The following is an 18,404-nucleotide window of genomic DNA, read 5'->3' as shown; positions in this document are numbered from 1 at the left end:
GCCTAAATATGAATAATCTGGGGAATCAGCATGTCCCCCAGTTCCATAACATGTTATAAGCTAAAGCATCGTTCTTTTTTTATACTTTTCATATATGGGGTCAGTGTGGGGTCAGTGTGTGTAGTAAGACGGACGGTCTGCAGCACGGCTCCGCCCTCTTGCCCATGTGTGCTCGCGATTGGCCGGGCGCTGCTGTAAGTCCTCTGGCCGTCCGGTGGAGGTTGCTTACCACCGTGTCTGCCGTCTCGCCGCCGCCACTGCATGTGCCGCGCTGTCGTGTGCATGGCCTCTGACCTCTGACCCTTCACAGCAACTGGTCTGGAGGATCTGAAGCAGTCCTGCAGATGGAAATCTCGCCTTTCCTTGTCTGAGCTGCTTGTGCAAATTAACGGATCGTAGATCCGTGAAAAAAGGGGTATTTGTTGGGTACGATGAGGTGAGATGCATGGTGGGAAATTTAGACCCGGGTGTAGAGCACCAAATATCGCCATTTTTTTGAAGGATTGTTGACCTTACTGACAGGCGAGCAACATGCGTACACAGACGAAGGAGAATACCCAGAATTCAGTGCGGCTTCAGAGAGTGCAGAGCTGCGGCCGGTGCAGGGGGGGTAACAAGCATCAACGATTCATGGAATAATAAAGATGAATATTAAATGATCTCAGGCTAATTCCCTATAAACAAACAGATCAAAAAACGGTGCTCTCCTTCCCATGCTGCCTTCAATCATCATTCTTAAGTTATGCTTCTCATTTGCATAAAACCTTTTGCTCAAAAATCATTTGTATCGATCAGAACCGTGTCAGTGTTTTTGGTTCAATGCCAGCGCCCTGATCCAGGATCAGTATTTCAGTTCATCCTGCCCGTTCACCACTCTTTTCGTTTCTCCGCCCCGCCCCGTAACCGGACCTTGTCTTTGCCTTTTTCTCAGCTAAGAGTAACTATAACGGATATATCAAATCAAGTAAGTTTTACCCTTTTTCTTTCTCCCTTCCCTGCTTTATTTGTTCTTGTGGCTTCATTTGACATGTTTTCCCTGTTGTTCCCATCTTCTCATCCCCGGTGTGCTTCCACTGCTCTTCTACAGAAGCTTTCATTTTGTGTCCCTAAATAATGTGTGTGTAATAATTTTTTTTTTGTGTTTGTGTGTGTGTGTGTAAATGTGAGATTTTCACCAGTAGGGGGCGCAAGTGTGCTATATGTGTCACATGAAATATGAGAAATCTTATCTGAAATTAAATTATTGAGCTCAGAGCCGCCTGAGTAACATGCAAAGTAAATGAAACATTAGTAACAATATATGTATATATAAAATGTATTGATAATGAAATAATGTTAATTGTAAGTAGTTACTTCTGGAGACTCCTGTTGGATTGACTCTTGACCACCAGCGGGCGCTGTTCACCTTACATTTCCTTCCAAAAAATCCAATCCAATGAGCTGGGATCTATTTTTTATATATATATATATATATATATATATATACACAAATTAAATTACTATTCAAGATGTAAAAAATACAAATATAAATTTTATATATATATATATATATATATATATATATATATATATATAAAAAATTTATATTTGTATTTTTTACATCTTGAATAGTAATTTAATTTGTGACACATTATGGGAACAGGGTTTAACAACTCAGAGTAGATGAGAACACACCAGCGATTATAGGCTTTGTGCTCTTAATACATTTTAAATTAGTGAACTGCAGCATCTTAGGTCATTTAAATTTAATGTTTTAATATTTTTTACTTTAAAACATTTTTTAATAATTCTGACTCAATCCACAGGTCTGATGATGTTTTAAAAAATGTTTTCTTTATATGCCAGTGAAGGATGAAGTGATCAAAAGAGCAGCTCACCAAAACCAGCCTGTAAATCTCAGCCCCGGCCCAGTTCAGATAGCGCCCCCCAGTGGTCTGGAGCGCGGCGGCGTGCCGTTAGTCAATAACCGAAAGGGAAGCCTGCCATTGGCCGCCGCCCCGTCGGTCCTGCCCCTCACCCTCCCCAGGGCTAGCAAACCCAGCCACGTGCCGGAGGTGGCGGGCGGGGCCACGGGAGCGGGCGTGGACGCTGGCCACCTGCAGAGGGCGCACAGCCTGCCCCTCAAGTACAGATACCGCCCCTCTCCACGCAGCAGCACGCTGGCGAATCACAGGCAGAGTAAGAGGGCGTGACCCTGACTCACTCAGCATGAGGCGTGGCCACGTGGCGACTAACCAATCAGAGCACTGCAGTGTTAACCCAGCAATTTTTCCAGATTGTGGTCTGAATTTGTGTGATTTTGCGTGCTTTTTGTTTGTCCCTCTCCATCCCCACGGGGACACGGTCCCTCTGTTCCTCCTCATCTTCTCACTGAATCTGTGTGTGCCTGGCCCTGTATGACCTGGTGATGTCCGACTCTCCTTGCGTCCTGCAGTCGAGGAGGAGCAGCAGTCGGCCCTCTCGCCCAAAAAAAAGCAACGGAACGGCGGCATGAGGAACTCGCCCAACTGCTCGCCCAAAATGATCCGGTACGTACGTATGTGTGCGGACTGTAAATTATCCAATTCAGACAACTCACAGTCAGAATGAGGAAATATCATTATTAAAATATGGACATGTCGTCAACTTTAAAGCCGCTTTTTATTTACTTACTGTTGTTACCAGTAAAGTGTTGCTCCTCATGCGCTGCGACTCATATTGCGCCATGAAAACGTGGCCCTGCATGTCCGCCGCTGGTAAGGAGCTCTTCGGGGTTCAAGGAAAGTAAAAGAAAGTGAAGTGATTGTCATTGTGATACACAGCAGCACAGTGCACACAGTGAACTTTGTCCTCTGTATTTAACCATCACCCTGAGTGAGCAGTGGGCACCACGACAGGCGCCCGGGGAGCAGTGTGTGGGGACGGTGACTTTGCTCAGTGGCACCTTGGCGGATCGGGATTCGAACCTCCTGATTACGGGGCCACGTCCTTAACTGCTAGGTCGCCACTGATACGCATGTAAGCGGCTGAACGGGAGCTTGTACTTGTGAAAGAATGAATGAAATCTGCAGTTGTCTTCGCTCCACGTGGGAGCCCTGCTGCTAAAAAAAGGAAAGAAAAAGAAAAGCAATAAATATTTTATGGCTTTATCTATTGAGAATTTACAAAGATTCCACTGCCTGCATTTAGCTGTATTTGTATTTCTGTATCTGTGCTCTATTTCTATTGAGTCAAAGTTATAATGTCTTAATAATAATAATAGTAATTATTTTAGGATAGACTTGTTACAATTATAACTCCACACTTTACTTTTGTAAAAATGACTTAATTCAAGTAAAGACGGAGTTGTATAACAACTTTACAGAGTTGCCAGATTGGCTGTTCTCGAATTAGCTTCTGAAAAATGTAGAATAGGCCCAGAGGATCCCGAGATGCGTTGAGTAGCGGCGGCACATCGTTTCAGCAGATTTGTGAGCGGTATTGTGTTAAACGTGTTCGCTTCTGGTTCGTTTCCTTATCCTCTAGGCCGCCACTGCGATTTCAGGTATCTGGCAACACTGTGACGCGCACATTGCAATTCTTCTCAAATGCAAATAATGCAAAAAAATATTCATGCGAAAGTAAACACCGTATTAGTGTTTTGTCTTGCATGCTCTGTGGCTGTAAAATTCCTGGGATTATTTTCAGGACGTGAACTCCTCGAATTCCTGTCCTAATAAGCCGATGAACGGTGGCGCAGGATTGGTTCACGTAGCCGTAGGGACACTTTGTTTCTACAAGCAGAAGAAAACACGTTCTGGTGTACCATATCAAACACGGCTTTCAGAGGGCCGCGAGCCCGAAGGCTCTCGTAAATAAGTAATGACCAACAGATTGGATGTGGGTTTTTGAAAAGCACGCCTTTGTCAGCTCGCATGACTGCTGGAAATGTTCAAAGCGCCGGAGCAGCCGGGTTGGCTTGGCCTCGAACCGCCGTGGTGACATGACAGCCCTGGGTGGCTGTACTCAGATCATTCCCCCTTTATCAGGCCCTTCAAAGCGGTGCGGCGGTATGGGGCTGTTTATACAGCGATGGCTGCCGGGGTTGGTATCGGGTGACCTCCGCCCCCGTGAAATCACCACGGCACCAGCTGACCAACCAGGAGGCAGCTTGTCTCGTCGGGCCGCGTCACGGTGATGAACGTAATGAAACATTCCGCACCCTGACGTGCGGTGTTCCCATATAGGGCGCCGTTTTGCAAACTAATGTAAGTTCAAAGGCGTCCTCAGAACTGATGTAAATAAATAGATAAAACATTATCTTTAATGATGTATAAACTCGGGTTTCAATTTAATAATTCTCGACGATCGTGTACTGGACGATTGAGATAATTCCACACCGTCCAGAAGTTTATTAGTTCATGTCATTATTATGTTGTTTCTGTTATTAAATTGCTTCTGATGAGCGCGTGGCGCTGCGTTCGGCTCCTGTTTGACCACCCTGGCGTCTACATTTTTAACCATTGTTGCATCTGTGATCATATATAAATCTAATATATAAAGACACGCTGTGACAATAATTTGACTCCAGGCATTATTTTAGCAGTGATTTGAACCACACCGTAATACTATAATAATATTCTTTTTAAATACTCCAAAATGCACGTTTGTCACTGTTTGTCTGACGAATATGAATGGAGGTGCTTTGCGATCGTGGTTGTGGTGAGATAAAGTGCAGTATATTATATTCCAGCATTACTGACATTTTTAATGCTGCTCCCTCTCTTCTTGGTTTGTATTTGATGTGCAAATCTGGGTCATTTTCATGTGCAGGATGAGCTCGGGAGGAGAAAGGGCCGGGGCCGTAGCCCCAGGCTCCCTCCGAGGCGCATATCCTCCCGTCTCTCTTGTCTAAGCCTGAGGGATGCGGCTCTTCCCCGCCAGCGGCAGGAACGCGGAACGCTCCCCTCCCGTACGCCCGCGTTCCGTCGGTTCCGGGCCAAATGGAAAAGGCCTGTAGACAAAGTGCGCCGGTCCCTGCTGGGGGACCCCTGGTCTCGGCTGAAACATTAACGCCAGTCCGATTGGAGAGCAAACGTGACTGGGCGTCGGCTGAAATATTTACAGCAGACGCCTGTTCCAGCTTTTAAATGCCATGCGAGCGCGGGCACACACACGCTTTTCATCTCTAATGCCACTCAGATCCTTCTGTTAAAATTCCGACCCTCGAGCTTCTCCGAGACTCATGCTGCCAGGTCGTAGCTGAACGTGTGACGTGTCACTGCGTATATGATGATCAGAAAATGCGATATTTTAGGTTGGATGTACAGGGTGCACTTCAGTCCATATTTTACACCTAGATGACTATGATCCATGACCGTGATCTGACATCCGTATCCAGAGCGCCTGGAGAACCTGGGTCTTCTGGGTCTTCTGGTTCACAGGCGAGTGTGTTACCCACTAGGCCACTACCAGCCTGTCTTCATATACGAATTCTGAAAAACGAGGCTAAATCGGGTCTAATGAAGTGTCCAGCGAGAGTGGATGCGTCGTATATGAGAAAAGAAGAAATTTGTGTTAAACTTAAAATGTTCAGATCCTTGTGGTTTTTTTTGGTTTTTTTATTATTATTATTATTATTAAGTTGTATTTTTACTTATTCTTATTTTGTGTTTTATTAATTAAAATATGGCACATTTACCAAAAGGAGCTTTTCAAATATGGAATAATACACAATAAAGAAAAACACAAGATAGAAACAATTAAAATGTGTGGTAATTACAACAGAGCAACACAGAAATAGAGTTTAATGCAGACAAAAAACAACAACAAGAAATAATTTTTAAAAAGTAGAAAAACTGACCGTGTGGTGTGAATCTGGACGGGAAAAGTTTTGGGACTTGGCAGTTTTCCTGTGCTGGAATAGAATTGGAATCCCGATCCGTCAAGGTACCACTGAGGTGCTACTGAGCAAAGCACCGTCCCCACACACTGCTCACCAAGGGTGGTGGGTTAAATGCAGAGGACAAATTTCACTGTGTGCACTGTGTGCTGTGCTGCTGTGTATCACAAGTGACAATCACTTCACTTCACTTCACTTACCCAGGCGCCTGTCATGGCTGCCCACTGCTCACCAAGGGTGATGGTTAAATACAGAGGACACTTTTCACCGTGTGCTGTGCTGCAGTGTTTAATAATTGCAAAAAATGTATTTTTTTGCGTTTAACCAACTGTCAGCTCATGCATCAGAACCTCGTCTTTTAAAGGCACGACCCGTTACTCATCCCCGGCCACGACCAGATGGAGACCATGGATGATAATGTGAAGAAGTACGACTCCACGGGCATGTTTCACTGGTGCCCGTCCAAAGACATCGAGAAGGTCATCCTGGTACGTTTCCTCAGATGTTCCCCACCCTGACGTCCTCACAGCTCTCATGTCATGTCAGACAAAAACACAATTAAATGGAAGACAGTGGTTTCTGGTTTTGACATGTTGCTGTGTGTTTCTGCTGAAGACCAGGAGCGAGGCGGCCATGACGGTGCTCAGCGGACACGTGGTGGTGTGCATCTTCGGAGACGTCAAGTCCGCTCTGGTGGGTCTGAGGAACCTGGTGATGCCGTTGAGGGCCAGCAACTTCCACTACCACGAGCTGAAGCCCATCGTATTTGTGGGATCCCTGGAGTATCTGAAGAGGGAATGGGAGACATTGCATAATTTCCCCAAAATTTCCATCTTACCGGTAGGTTCATGGCCATAACATCCACTTCAAAGACTCTGGTATCTTCTGACCCGAAGTGCGTCTTTCTAAATCTGATGGGATCCGAAACTTTCAAATTCTCTCGGCCGGGGCTTTTCTTTATTTTGATCATTTTTGTTCATCTCTGATATCCACAAGCACTTCTCTGTAGGGTCGTCGCTGTTCCTGCAGCTTCATTTTAATGAGAACATTTACATTCCTGGAGAACGTGTGTCCAACTGTACCTAATAAACTGGCCGCGTGAGTATAGTGGCGGAGGGGCGGGGAATGAATGTAACGTGTTTGCTGCGAAGGGCACGCCGCTGAGCCGCGCCGACCTGAGGGCCGTCAACATCAACCTCTGTGACATGTGCGTCATCCTGTCAGCCAATCAGAACAACATTGACGACGCGTCGCTGCAGGACAAGGAGTGCATCCTGGCGTCGCTCAACATCAAGTCCATGCTGTTTGACGACAGCATCGGGGTCTTGCAGGCCAACTCCCAAGGTACCCGGCGCGGGGGCGGGTCCTGGCGGGAGGATCAGGATTAATATACAGTACAGGCCAAAACGTGTCTTTTTTATCTTCACGACCATTTACGTTGGTAGATTCTCACTGAAGGCATCAAAACTATGAATGAACACATGTGGAGTTCTGTACTTAACAAAAAAAGGTGAAATAAGTGAAAACATGTTTTATATTCTAGTTTCTTTGCTCTGATTACTGCTTTGCACACTCTTGGCATTCTCTCGATGAGCTTCAAGAGGTCGTCACCTGAAATGCTTCTCCAACAGTCTTGAAGGAGTTCCCAGAGGTGTTTAGCACTTGTTGGTCCAGCTCACCCCAAACCATCTGGACTGGGTTCAGGACCGGTGACTGTGGAGGTCAGGTCTCCAACTTTTTGTTAAGTACAGAACTCCACATGTGTTCATTCATAGTTTTGATGCCTTCAGTGAGAATCTACCAACGTAAATGGTCATGAAGATAAAGAAAACACGTTGAATAAGAAGGTGTCCACACTTTTGGCCTGTACGGTATCTGGATGAGTATTAGGGCAGTCAACTGATTCAAAAATTAATTAATGGATCACACATTTTGCATAGAATTAATAACGATTAAATGTTGCTATAATATTTAAAACTATTACAGAGATAAGTGAAGGAAAGGTACACTAATAAAAATATATCAACATTCTAAACATTTAATACAAATTTTAACACGTAAAAGTGAAACATGGTCATAGAGCAAAAAAAAATATAATAAGCAATATAATAAGATATAATAAACCGATTCGCTACCCAGACGTATTGATATAGCAGCGGTTATAGCTGTGAATCATGGGTAAATCTGTCTCAGTCTGTGTGTAAATCAAATGACCGGTTTGACTTTTCCCCTTTTTGTTTTTACCAGGATTCACACCGCCGGGTATGGACCGGTCTTCCCCAGAAAACAGCCCGGTCCACGGTCTGGTGAGACAGGCGTCCATCACAACAGGGGCCAACATCCCCATAATAACCGAGCTGGGTACGTCCTGATATTCGCCGGGAACTGCAGCTTACACTTCCAACCGCCTGAACGCTCTAAACTCCCTAACCCTCTCTCCCCAACGCTGGCCACGCCCATTAGCCAAACCAGCCAAAACACTGGCCCTGGTCTCACTGGGTCAGGACAAAAGCAGTGGAACCAACATCCAAATGATAACTGAACTGGGTAAGCACAGGATCGCCGGCCATTTTCCCCGTGCTGCTGCTCTCCTCCTGCCACGCTTTTTACGTTCTCCGGCGCTTCTCCCGAAGCTCCACTTTATATCCATCTCACTTCGCTGCGGCGCCTTGATCCTCTTCACGTCCCGCTGTCTCTCGTCCCCCCTCTGTTCCTTCAGATGAACAAGGGGAACAAGGGGGAATAACACACACACCAAAAAACTGGGCAATATAGATATTCAGGTAGATTTTCAGGTTATTTCACCATCGTTCCGAGGTTCTTACGATCTTTAATAATTTTTATAGATCAGAATTGTGTTTATTGGCCAGGTATGTGAGCGAACAAAAGGAATTAAAAGGAATTTGATTAACAACAATACACAATATGGTTTAATATCTTATATGCAGAAAATACAAGGAGTGTACATCAGGTGCAGCTGCAATGCTACACTATAGCATCCATAAATCTTTCAGGATGCACTACGTAAATAAGAAAATATTCGGACTGAAGCATCTTTTATGTACGCTTTCTATATTTAAGAAAAAAACAGAAAAAAAAAATGCTTGGTTCTGAGTTGTTATGCGAACGGTGTCTACAGATCAGGTCCTAGTGAACCGAACGAGGGATTTCAATGATGGAAATGTAAACCACTTACGTAAGTCCCCCTGGATACGTGCGTCTGACAGACGCTGGAAACGTAAGGTGATTCGAAGGAGAGATTTTACAGGCAGGAAAATGGAAGATTGGTGATATCCGTGTACTTTAATCCTCGTGATGAAGCACCTTGCTGATGCGTTTTTTTTTTTTGCGATGCATGCATGGAGTCTGCAGGACTGGAGTTGATGGATGGCTGCTGGTTGTGACCTTGCCTCCTTCAGCCGGAAAATTCATGACTTTATTCTTGTTTTTTTTCTTTCATTGAAATTAGCTTTAATTGAGACTATACTTGGCACAAAAAAGTCATGAATGAACTCCAGACCAAAATCTTATACTTTATTATTCATTATTTTGGCTGCTTGCCGGTGGCTTTTGTGGCTTATTTAATCGTCTGAAATGAATTATTTTAACATACGTGTTTGTCGTTGTTATTATGAACGTTGGTGACAATTTTGGTCTGAATGAATTTTTTTTTTTTTTCCGTAAATTTGTGCACGTCTGCAGTCAACGACTCCAACGTTCAGTTCCTGGACCAGGACGACGACGACGACCCGGACACCGAGCTGTACCTCACCCAGCCGTTCGCCTGCGGAACGGCTTTCGCCGTCAGTGTCCTGGACTCCCTCATGAGCGCGGTGAGAGTCACGTCCGCTCATCTCTGTAGATGCTTCATAGCTGCCATGCTCCAGAAATGCAGAAACGAACACGCCCGCTACAATCCACAGAAACAAAGCAGGGAGCATAAATGTGCTTTTTAATCAAGGAATCCTAACTATCATTATTCTAATTAAATCTGGTTGATGTGTGCAATTCCATGATATTTCATGATAAAACCATGCCAGAGTTGCCAGAAACTGTATAAAAGGAAAAGGGCAACGGAAGAAAAGGACAGCGGGGAGACTTTTATTTCCCAGAAGGACAACTTCATCTTTCTACCTTTCAGTCTGACTGAGGTTAGAACAAAGGCGCCTTCAAGAGCGTTTCACAGCAGACAAAAGTAAAGGCTCGTAATAGACATCGGCCGTCCATCACCGTTCCAGAAGAAACCTTTCACAGATTATAAAGAAAGGTGCTCGAAATCTTTACACTGTTCCATATCACGACTGTCTTATTATATGAAGACCTCCAGAATGGCGTATGTCGTGACCCTTGACCCCTGGAGGGGGAGAGACTGGATTCTGCTGCCTGGTTACCGGGCGAATTGAACGTTCTCGCTTTCCCCTGCAGACGTACTTCAACGACAACATCCTCACCCTGATCCGGACGCTGGTCACGGGCGGAGCCACGCCGGAGCTGGAGGGCCTCCTGGCGGAGGAGAACGCCTTGCGTGGAGGCTACAGCACCCCGCAGACCCTCGCTAACAGGGACCGCTGTCGCGTAGCGCAGCTCGCGCTTAATGACGGGCCCTTCGCCGACCTGGGGGTGAGCATCGTCTTCAGCACTCTTCCTACGGTAACATCTTATCTTATAACACATGTAGCAAGCAGCCTTCCACGAGGGTCAAGGGCTCAAGCTAGATCATTTTGAATTTGGAGAATTTTATAGCATCACTTCTGCCAAGGAAAATTGCAGTGCCACATTTGACCACTAGGTGGACCATCTATATGTGAGCATTTATATTGACCATCTAAATGCTCACATGTACTGTCCCATGAGGCAATCGGGGGGAAGTTTTCACGAACCTTTCATGGCAGCCCACAATGACAAAAAGAATTACAGAAATGAATGAAATGAATTCATTTCCTTTGCTAACCCACGGCCAAATGTTTCCCAGGATGGCGGCTGCTACGGCGACTTGTTCTGCAAGGCGCTGAAAACGTACAACATGTTGTGCTTTGGGATTTATCGCCTGAGGGACGCACATCTCGGCGCACCCAGTCAGTGCACCAAGCGGTGAGAGCTGCTCCACCCGGTTCTGGGTTCTGTGTGTATACTTATAAAGTGGCTCCCTTGTGCCTGCAGGTACGTGATCACGAACCCCCCCTACGAGTTCGAGCTCGTCCCCACGGACTTAATCTTCTGCCTGATGCAGTTCGACCACAACGCGGGCCAGTGCCAGACCAGCCTGTCCCACTCCTCCCACTCCTCCAGTAAAAAGAGCTCCTCCGCCCACTCCATCCCCGCCTCCAACCGCCAGAGTCGCAGCAAGAGCAGGGACCCTCGGGACAGACAGAAGTACGTTCCGCTCTAGCCCCACGACTCCCGGCCCTTCCTCCTCCGCCCGCTTGTGTCCGTCGTCGCCCCCCCCGTAACCCCGTAACGCACACGAACAGCGCGCGAGTGCGTGCGTGCATGTCGCTCACGCGCCCACTACAGCTATGTGCCATCTGCATGTCACGTGACTGCCGCGGGGCCATCCCATTGGACAGCCGCTGCAGCTGGCTGAAGCAACGCTCTCGGAATGTACTTTATAACTACGTGGTATTTGTAAAAAGCCTGTTTGATAAGTTTTACTTTATTTCTCTGTTCTCCCCCCTTTCCATGGGCGTGGCCTGAGTGTATTCTCAAGCACAAAACAAAAGTTATTATACGGAAAGGGAGATTGTATTAGCAAAGGTTGGGGCTCACAAAAACGGCCTTCTGTTCCAAAAACTTCACAAATTATGAGCGGAATAAAGAAACCGCACTGCTTCGTCAAAAACCTCCAGATTACAGGCAGGAATTGTCCCTCTGACAATTTGCAGCTTCAGCGGAAAAGTGCCTTTTTATTCAATGCTACACTTCCAACCAAAAGCCTCGCGTTGGACTTCAATGTCCACAATGTCTGAATAATCAGTATTGCAGGGAAGAAAATCTTTATTATCGTCTGCATAGATCCAAATTTATAAAAGTTAAACAGAGTATTATAGTAAAATGCATTATTCGGTGTCATTCTAGGAAGCACCACTAGGTGGTGCTGAAGCTTTATAGATTTTACATTCTGCCTGATGTAAATCCACAAAAGGCGAGTGAAGTTGAGCCGGCACCAGGCAGTGAATTGGCCCATAAGGTCTCCTGGACCTCCTCCGAATCATCACCGACGCCCCTCTGCATCGAAGCATGAACTTGGCACGTGAATGAAAGTAGAACTACGGCTCTGCGGGCGGCACGTTCTGCACGCTCTGCCCTTCAAAATACTGAAATTGTTTATGAAGCTGTGCTAATGCCGCGGATATTCATCTCCAGCGCCCGCTGATGGTGCCCAAGTGGCGACTCGGGTCAGTAAGTGACGCTCCTCTCCTCTTGTCTGTTTGCCCCCTCATCACGCCACTTTCTGAATGATTTCAGTATTTCAAAGGCCATATCAGATGCATGCTGGGGATTAAACGGTAACTTCATATTTCAGCATTTTTTTTCCTCTGTACATATATCTACATGTACATGTATTATTTTCACACGTACATGTTTCATTTCCTGACATTTTAAATAAAAGGAGACAATAAACAACCAAAGTGAATCAGCAAATAAAGCAACATGGTTTCGGAAAAAAAATTAATTGTCTTTTTTTTTATTTTTATTTTTTTATTATTTTTATTTCTCATGGCCGCGCAAAAATACTTTCACCGATGCATGGTCATTAGTCCACTGCACTAACCTGTATTTTTATTGGCACACCCACCCTGCACACCCTACATTCAGCATTTCAGACAATGTAGGGTGGGTGTTTCTAATAAAATGCCTGTAAATATGATCAAAACTCCACCTGTCACTCGAATTAATTAAGACCACTTCTCTTTCTTAAGTGCAACCAGGATGAATAGACGGGCCCAAGGTACGACAGCGAATGATTCTGCATGAACGGTTTGATTTGGAGTGAGTTGCTGAACTTTCACTCTGTGCTCTGCTTCAGTTTCTCGATTGAAAGCAAAGCTGCTCTTACGGCTTCTTCCACCGGCGCATCACACTGGACCATCTCTGCTGTGCATGCGTGTCACAAACGTAGTTTTATTGCCATTTCAGTCATCTGTAGCTCCAGTAGTCTCTATGGATATAACGATGCACCATGAATTGGCAGAAAGTTTTTCATATAAAACCGGTTGAGATTTTGCACAGCTTATATAAATAAATTAAAAATTCAGCGATAATTTACCTGCAGCTCATTCCGGGAAAGTTCCACCATTGAGTCGCAAAGAATCGCAAGATGGGTGCATCATTACATCTGTAGAAGATGCTGAAACTTGCATGACTGCAGCCCGGCGGAAGGAGCATGGTGGCGGGACAAGCGCCTCTAATGTCTACAAGATCTCAGATCATGGTCCTCAAAGTCCTCACTTCTCCACCGGGATCATGTCTTTACTGTCTGGATTTGCATGGGTCATTACAGAAATGCATGTTGTGGCCTCCAAAATCCGCGCTTCGGGGAAAATTAAATTACGTTTGGATTTGAGGACCAGATTTGCAAAAGGCTGGTGGCCACTTTTCCTCTTTATGTGTTCAAGTTTGAAATATGAAAATCAAGTTTCACCCTCTCCAAAGATACAGATGCCTTTCAGCCCCTTGTCTAATAATGAATAACGAGAGGCTCATACAAATGTTTCCTTCTTTCCCCCTTAATTCTTTTCCTGAATCGTGAATTGCCCTCCTGGACAGAAAAGACGTGGTTTACGGATGATCCGGAAAACGCATTTCCGAGGAACATTCAGATCAAGCCGCTGAACCCTCACGCGGCCAATCAAGCCAATCAGTACAAATCCATGAGCAACGTGATCCCGCCCATCCGAGAGGTGGAGGATGAATGCTGATATGCTTCGCATCCGAACTTCAATATATGTATAAGTATTGTATATCGTATGCATTCAATGTACAGACAATCGTATTAAAACACAGCCACATATTTCATTAACAATATTTCATCCGCTTCTAGTGTACCTTAACTTCTGGACCTACTCTTGGAGAGTGATGGTCACCCGAGGTGTGTGCGGTTTGTGCCTTAGCCATTACGGATTGGATCTACAGAATATTTCACCCGTCCGATATAAATGCGCAGCAGAATGTCGCTAATTTGAATAGTTATGAATAGTATGATTCTAAATTTAATCTTGGACTATGTTGCATCACTGGCCAAGACACCGTAAAGAAAGTTTCACTTGAACTTTGCACGATTTTGAGTTAATACGGCCAAAAACATGGTCAGATTTTCACTCTACTAATTAGAAAATGTCAAAAATGAGACAGAAAAAATATTACACTTGATTATTTACTAACCAAGGGGAAGTACGGTCACACTTACTGTGTGAAGTGTAGACAGCATCGGTGCTGGCTTGCAGAAATGTCACTGGCCGGTCACCGGATCATGTCCCTAAACTGCGGCGGTGAAGCGTCCTGGTAGGATTGAGCTGCTGGAAGGGAGCTTTGAAACACGTCGCCACGTATTGCGTAAAGTGGGCATCTCTGGATCCTTCTTTGGTCAAATCCACTGCCTGGCACAGGGGTGGCATGGTGTCGTAAAGGCGCTTTTTTTCTGTTGACTCCCAGCGCAGCTCAATCGCACTCGGACAGCTTCGTTCTTCGTCTCGTTCTTCAAAGTTCCAACAGCCAATAGGACAAGTGGAAGCCCTCAGGTCCGCGTGTCTTTTTATCATTATTATTACTTCTAATAAACCGTTGCCTATGTAGAGTTATCATGTTAAAATGCGAACGAGCACGTTCAGTGAAAATGACACGGATGAATGAACGTACGTCGTTTTTCCGTGTTTCCGTCTTTGTGCATCCACATCTGCAACTGAATGAGAAGCGTTCACGAACCTGTCGATTAGAATATGAACGTTGCATTCATCTTTCTACACGCCGTATGCTGCATGCATGTAAAGTGTGGAACGTTTACAGTGTAAAAGCGAACATGCAAAGACCGTATAGTCTTACGTGTAACCACAGGTCCATTAGATGTATTCTACACTACTGTACATCAGTTTCCTTGCATATGTCAAGTATTTTATTGCTATGTTTAATCTTGTCATTATTGTTCCCTGGACCTGAGGTCTCAGTGCCAGGGAAGTGCCAGGCTATGGTAGCACCAAAGAAGGGTTCCTACAGTCCCACTTCAGCAAAAAGTGGCGTTTAGTTACCAATTTTTCGGAATGTCGGCGTGAGAATGATGTTCTTGTTTATCAGCACAGGGCTATCTTAACAACTCCATAACCAAGAGTCCACTTCTAACATGAGCATAATCTACCAACGGAAAAAACCTTTTTCTGGAAACAAACAAAAAAAATCTCTTGACAATCCTGTCGTCGATCTATCTTGTACAAAATGTATGTAAATATCTTGTATAGCACCTCATTTTGTATTTTCACTGAAATAAAAATGGATGTATTTGTGTTGTATGGATGGAGTTCTTCTTTTTTTTTTGGCAGGAGGCGAACATTTACAGCATAAAATCCTCGTACGGAACGGTGCATATTTTTAAAATCCCATATTGTAGTACAGATGTAGCACGCTGTAATACGAGCATATAAAGGAGATTTGTGCTGTTTTGTCTGAGTTTATAAGGTACTTTAATGCCCTGGAGTTACATGCGTTATCAATAAACCGAATCCCGGCAATGAAAGTATTTTACCAGCGTGAATGTACTATTAATGACAGCTGTGGAAACCCCCCGTTTTGAAGCATCTGTTGGATCCGGTGGTGAAGGCGAGTCGATACCGACCTCAGAGGATGCCGGGAAGCTCCGGTGCGACAATCGTTTCCATGACAATGCGCCGCACTTGGTCCTGATAAACAGCGACCCTTTACCGAAACGCCGGGTCGTTGTGGCCGCGTGTCAAATCAATGTCAAGAGCGCCGCTGATTAAGCCGTCCTGTCCCCGCGCGGACCGGGTGTCAATACTGGCGGGTCGAGGGGCCGCCGTCAGATGATTGGGCCGGAATGGCCATCAGTCAGGCAGCTGGAGCGGCCTAATGATTCCCCGTGCAGCCTATTAGAAGGACATGACAATTTAATCTTGTTAGCCGAGGAAGAAATAAGTGACCTTGGTGCCGGGGTCTGATGCTGAACCGGATTGACGGGGGAAGATAAATCTTTGCTTGCGGCCGGTAAAAGAATGAAAGAGCCTCCGAAGGCACCGGTTCTGATGGAGCTCCACCTGCCAGCTGGCGCGTATACGTTTAATCTCCGAACGTTCTTCAGTCCGCAGAATGTAGAACCATCCAGATGTAGAGAGGTGATCTACTGCCAAATAATGCTTGGCCTCTCTAGAACATCCGATTGTACGTTAAAATCCCACACAGGTCCAGCAGATAATCGTATCTGCCATGGTGTCACACGGGTGTCACGTTTTCTCTCGCTGATTATCCCTAACTGCTCAGTTTCTCCATTGGAGCACATCCCTGGTCTCACCCAGGTCAGGTTGTGCAGTTTAGAGTCACCATTTCACAGAGTGTACATGCCATTGGACGACGGAGTCACCTTAGTACACCTCATGCATCTTCATGGCTGATATAATAATGCTGAACTGAAATGAATCTCATAGCACAAGTCCTGTATCAGGTTGCTGCAGAGGCACCTGTTCGCACGGTGACATTTCCATCTGGCAACTTATTCATTTTTCCTGTTTGTTGAAAGGATTCCACCTCAAATGCATATTGCAGACTTCAGGACATTCAGATCTGTTTATCCTGGAGTTCGACGGGGCTCTATGCCGACATGCCAAACGTGAAACCCTCCGGCAGATCCGCCTCTCCTTCGGAAACCCGTCTGGACGTGAACGTGTATTTGTCCTGAAAATTCTATAGATCATTTTGTCCCTTGTTGGGCGGTCTAGTAATTTGGACCGATTTCCCCTCATATTTCACCGAGGAGGAACCGAGTATGAGCGCCCTCCGCCAACAATGAAAAAGGTAGAACCAAAACAGCAAATAATTCAATGTCATCCGGACTATTAGTTTCCGCATTTTTCCACCCGGAGCTGTTGTGCGTTCGGGGTCAAATTTAATGGCTGATTGCGCGACTGGGCGTGTCTCGATGGTCCCGTTAATATACGACGTGCATCTAGTTATTTATGAATTTTCTTAATGTTGCTGCACCGCCGGAGTGTTGACACGACGCGCCTCGCGATCCGACTCACTTTGAAGCCATTCCGGGCCGCCCCCGGGGCAGGCCGCGTTCCCGCAGACATCTGTCTGGAGGCCGTAAGAAAAACAGGCCATGTGTCTGCACAGATGCCGCGAGCTTTTAGTGCACAGGCCCTGCATGCCAGGCCGCGGCAGCATGTTTTGCGCCAAAGGCCACGCATGCATTTTGCATTACTTCACTCTTTGATACTGTAATGAGTGATGAGAGCCGGGAAGCTGTGTCGCTCCCTGCATGGACCGCTGCTTTATTGAAACAAATGGCCAGGGCGGGCTGGACCAAAATGGGGGAAAAATGGGGGGAACCATCTATAATCTAAAGATCTGGAGGAACCTTCATGCATTAAATTCAAAGTAAAAAAATATAAAGGGCGCTGTTTTTGGACACGCCCTTTTCGTATAAAACTTTACATTTTTTTTTACATTTCCAGCATTTACCACACGCCCTTATCCAGAGCTCCTTACACTCATTAGTGACAGGGACAGTCCCCCTTGAGACACTCATTTACATTTACGGCATTTACCGGACGCCCTTCTCCAGAGCGACTTACAGTCAGTAGTTACAGGGACCGTCCCCCCCTGGAGACACTCAGGGTTAAGTGTCTTGCTCAGGGACACGATGGTAGTAAGTGGGGTTTGAACCCGGGTCTTCTGGTTTATAGGTGAGTGTCTCTAAACGCGAGGCTACTAAATTAGGTGTATAAGCTGCACCTAAATAAAATGAAGCAAATCGTAAGATGTAGCAAAAATGCCAGAACTTCAAACATTTTCATCAATATTTCCTTCTAGCAGCAAGATTTATGAATGTCTGCTGATGTGGGGCCAACAGAAGCGGCGTCCTGATGCACTCGAGCAAGATCTTCTACCCAAGGCCTAGTCGGGTTTGATTGGAGTCGGCGGACGCGCCTCCGGTCATGAATTATGGAGGCCGAACAACCTTCAGACCCGACGGTGTGAATTTCCGCAGCCGTGACCCCCCGGCAAGGCCGGCCGATAAATCCCGCGTCCGCGGCGCTCCGTTTAATCGCTGTCACTTTACATACGAAGCGGATTTAAAGGGCCGGTACGCCCGTTGCAGCATGCGCGACGGGCAGTGTAATTACTCGGAGGCCTCTTGTGGAAATAGCAGGGCGGCGTCAGGGTCCATTTCAGTATAATTGGCTCGAGAATAATTTATGACATTAATTGCCACATTATGGACTGGCTGTCAGCTCTGCGGGCAGACGGTCCATCCGTCTTCGGCAGACATGGCTAGCCGGGCTCGCGAGAAGGTTGACAAGCTAATTATACCGCCGCCACG

The 18,404-nt window shown here is 45.9% G+C and overlaps 1 protein-coding gene across 12 annotated transcripts in view; it reads left to right on the top strand.

The window, feature by feature from the left end:
- Positions 1-15,360, top strand: part of LOC114777154 (calcium-activated potassium channel subunit alpha-1-like) — a 46,942-nt gene extending 31,582 nt beyond the window's left edge. For 6 of the 12 annotated variants that reach the window (XM_028966942.1, XM_028966941.1, XM_028966940.1 and 3 more), the window contains 13 exons: positions 932-964; positions 2,435-2,528; positions 6,225-6,348; positions 6,476-6,700; positions 7,012-7,204; positions 8,108-8,221; positions 8,324-8,407; positions 9,563-9,693; positions 10,286-10,480; positions 10,833-10,951; positions 11,021-11,233; positions 12,781-12,809; positions 13,628-15,360. In XM_028966942.1, the coding sequence (XP_028822775.1) occupies positions 932-964; positions 2,435-2,528; positions 6,225-6,348; positions 6,476-6,700; positions 7,012-7,204; positions 8,108-8,221; positions 8,324-8,407; positions 9,563-9,693; positions 10,286-10,480; positions 10,833-10,951; positions 11,021-11,233; positions 12,781-12,809; positions 13,628-13,779 (1,706 nt within the window). In that variant the 3' untranslated portion in view covers positions 13,780-15,360. The remainder of the gene's footprint in view (positions 1-931; positions 965-2,434; positions 2,529-6,224; positions 6,349-6,475; positions 6,701-7,011; positions 7,205-8,107; positions 8,222-8,323; positions 8,408-9,562; positions 9,694-10,285; positions 10,481-10,832; positions 10,952-11,020; positions 11,234-12,780; positions 12,810-13,627) is intronic. The other 6 variants (XM_028966951.1, XM_028966946.1, XM_028966953.1 and 3 more) reach the window with 3 other exon arrangements.
- Positions 15,361-18,404: the final 3,044 nt, after the last annotated feature.

This window comes from Denticeps clupeoides, chromosome 2 (genome assembly GCF_900700375.1).
Source record: "Denticeps clupeoides chromosome 2, fDenClu1.1, whole genome shotgun sequence".
Lineage (NCBI taxonomy): Eukaryota > Metazoa > Chordata > Actinopteri > Clupeiformes > Denticipitidae > Denticeps > Denticeps clupeoides.
Note: the sequence above shows the minus strand (reverse complement) of the source record. Positions and strands in the feature narration are given on the sequence as shown.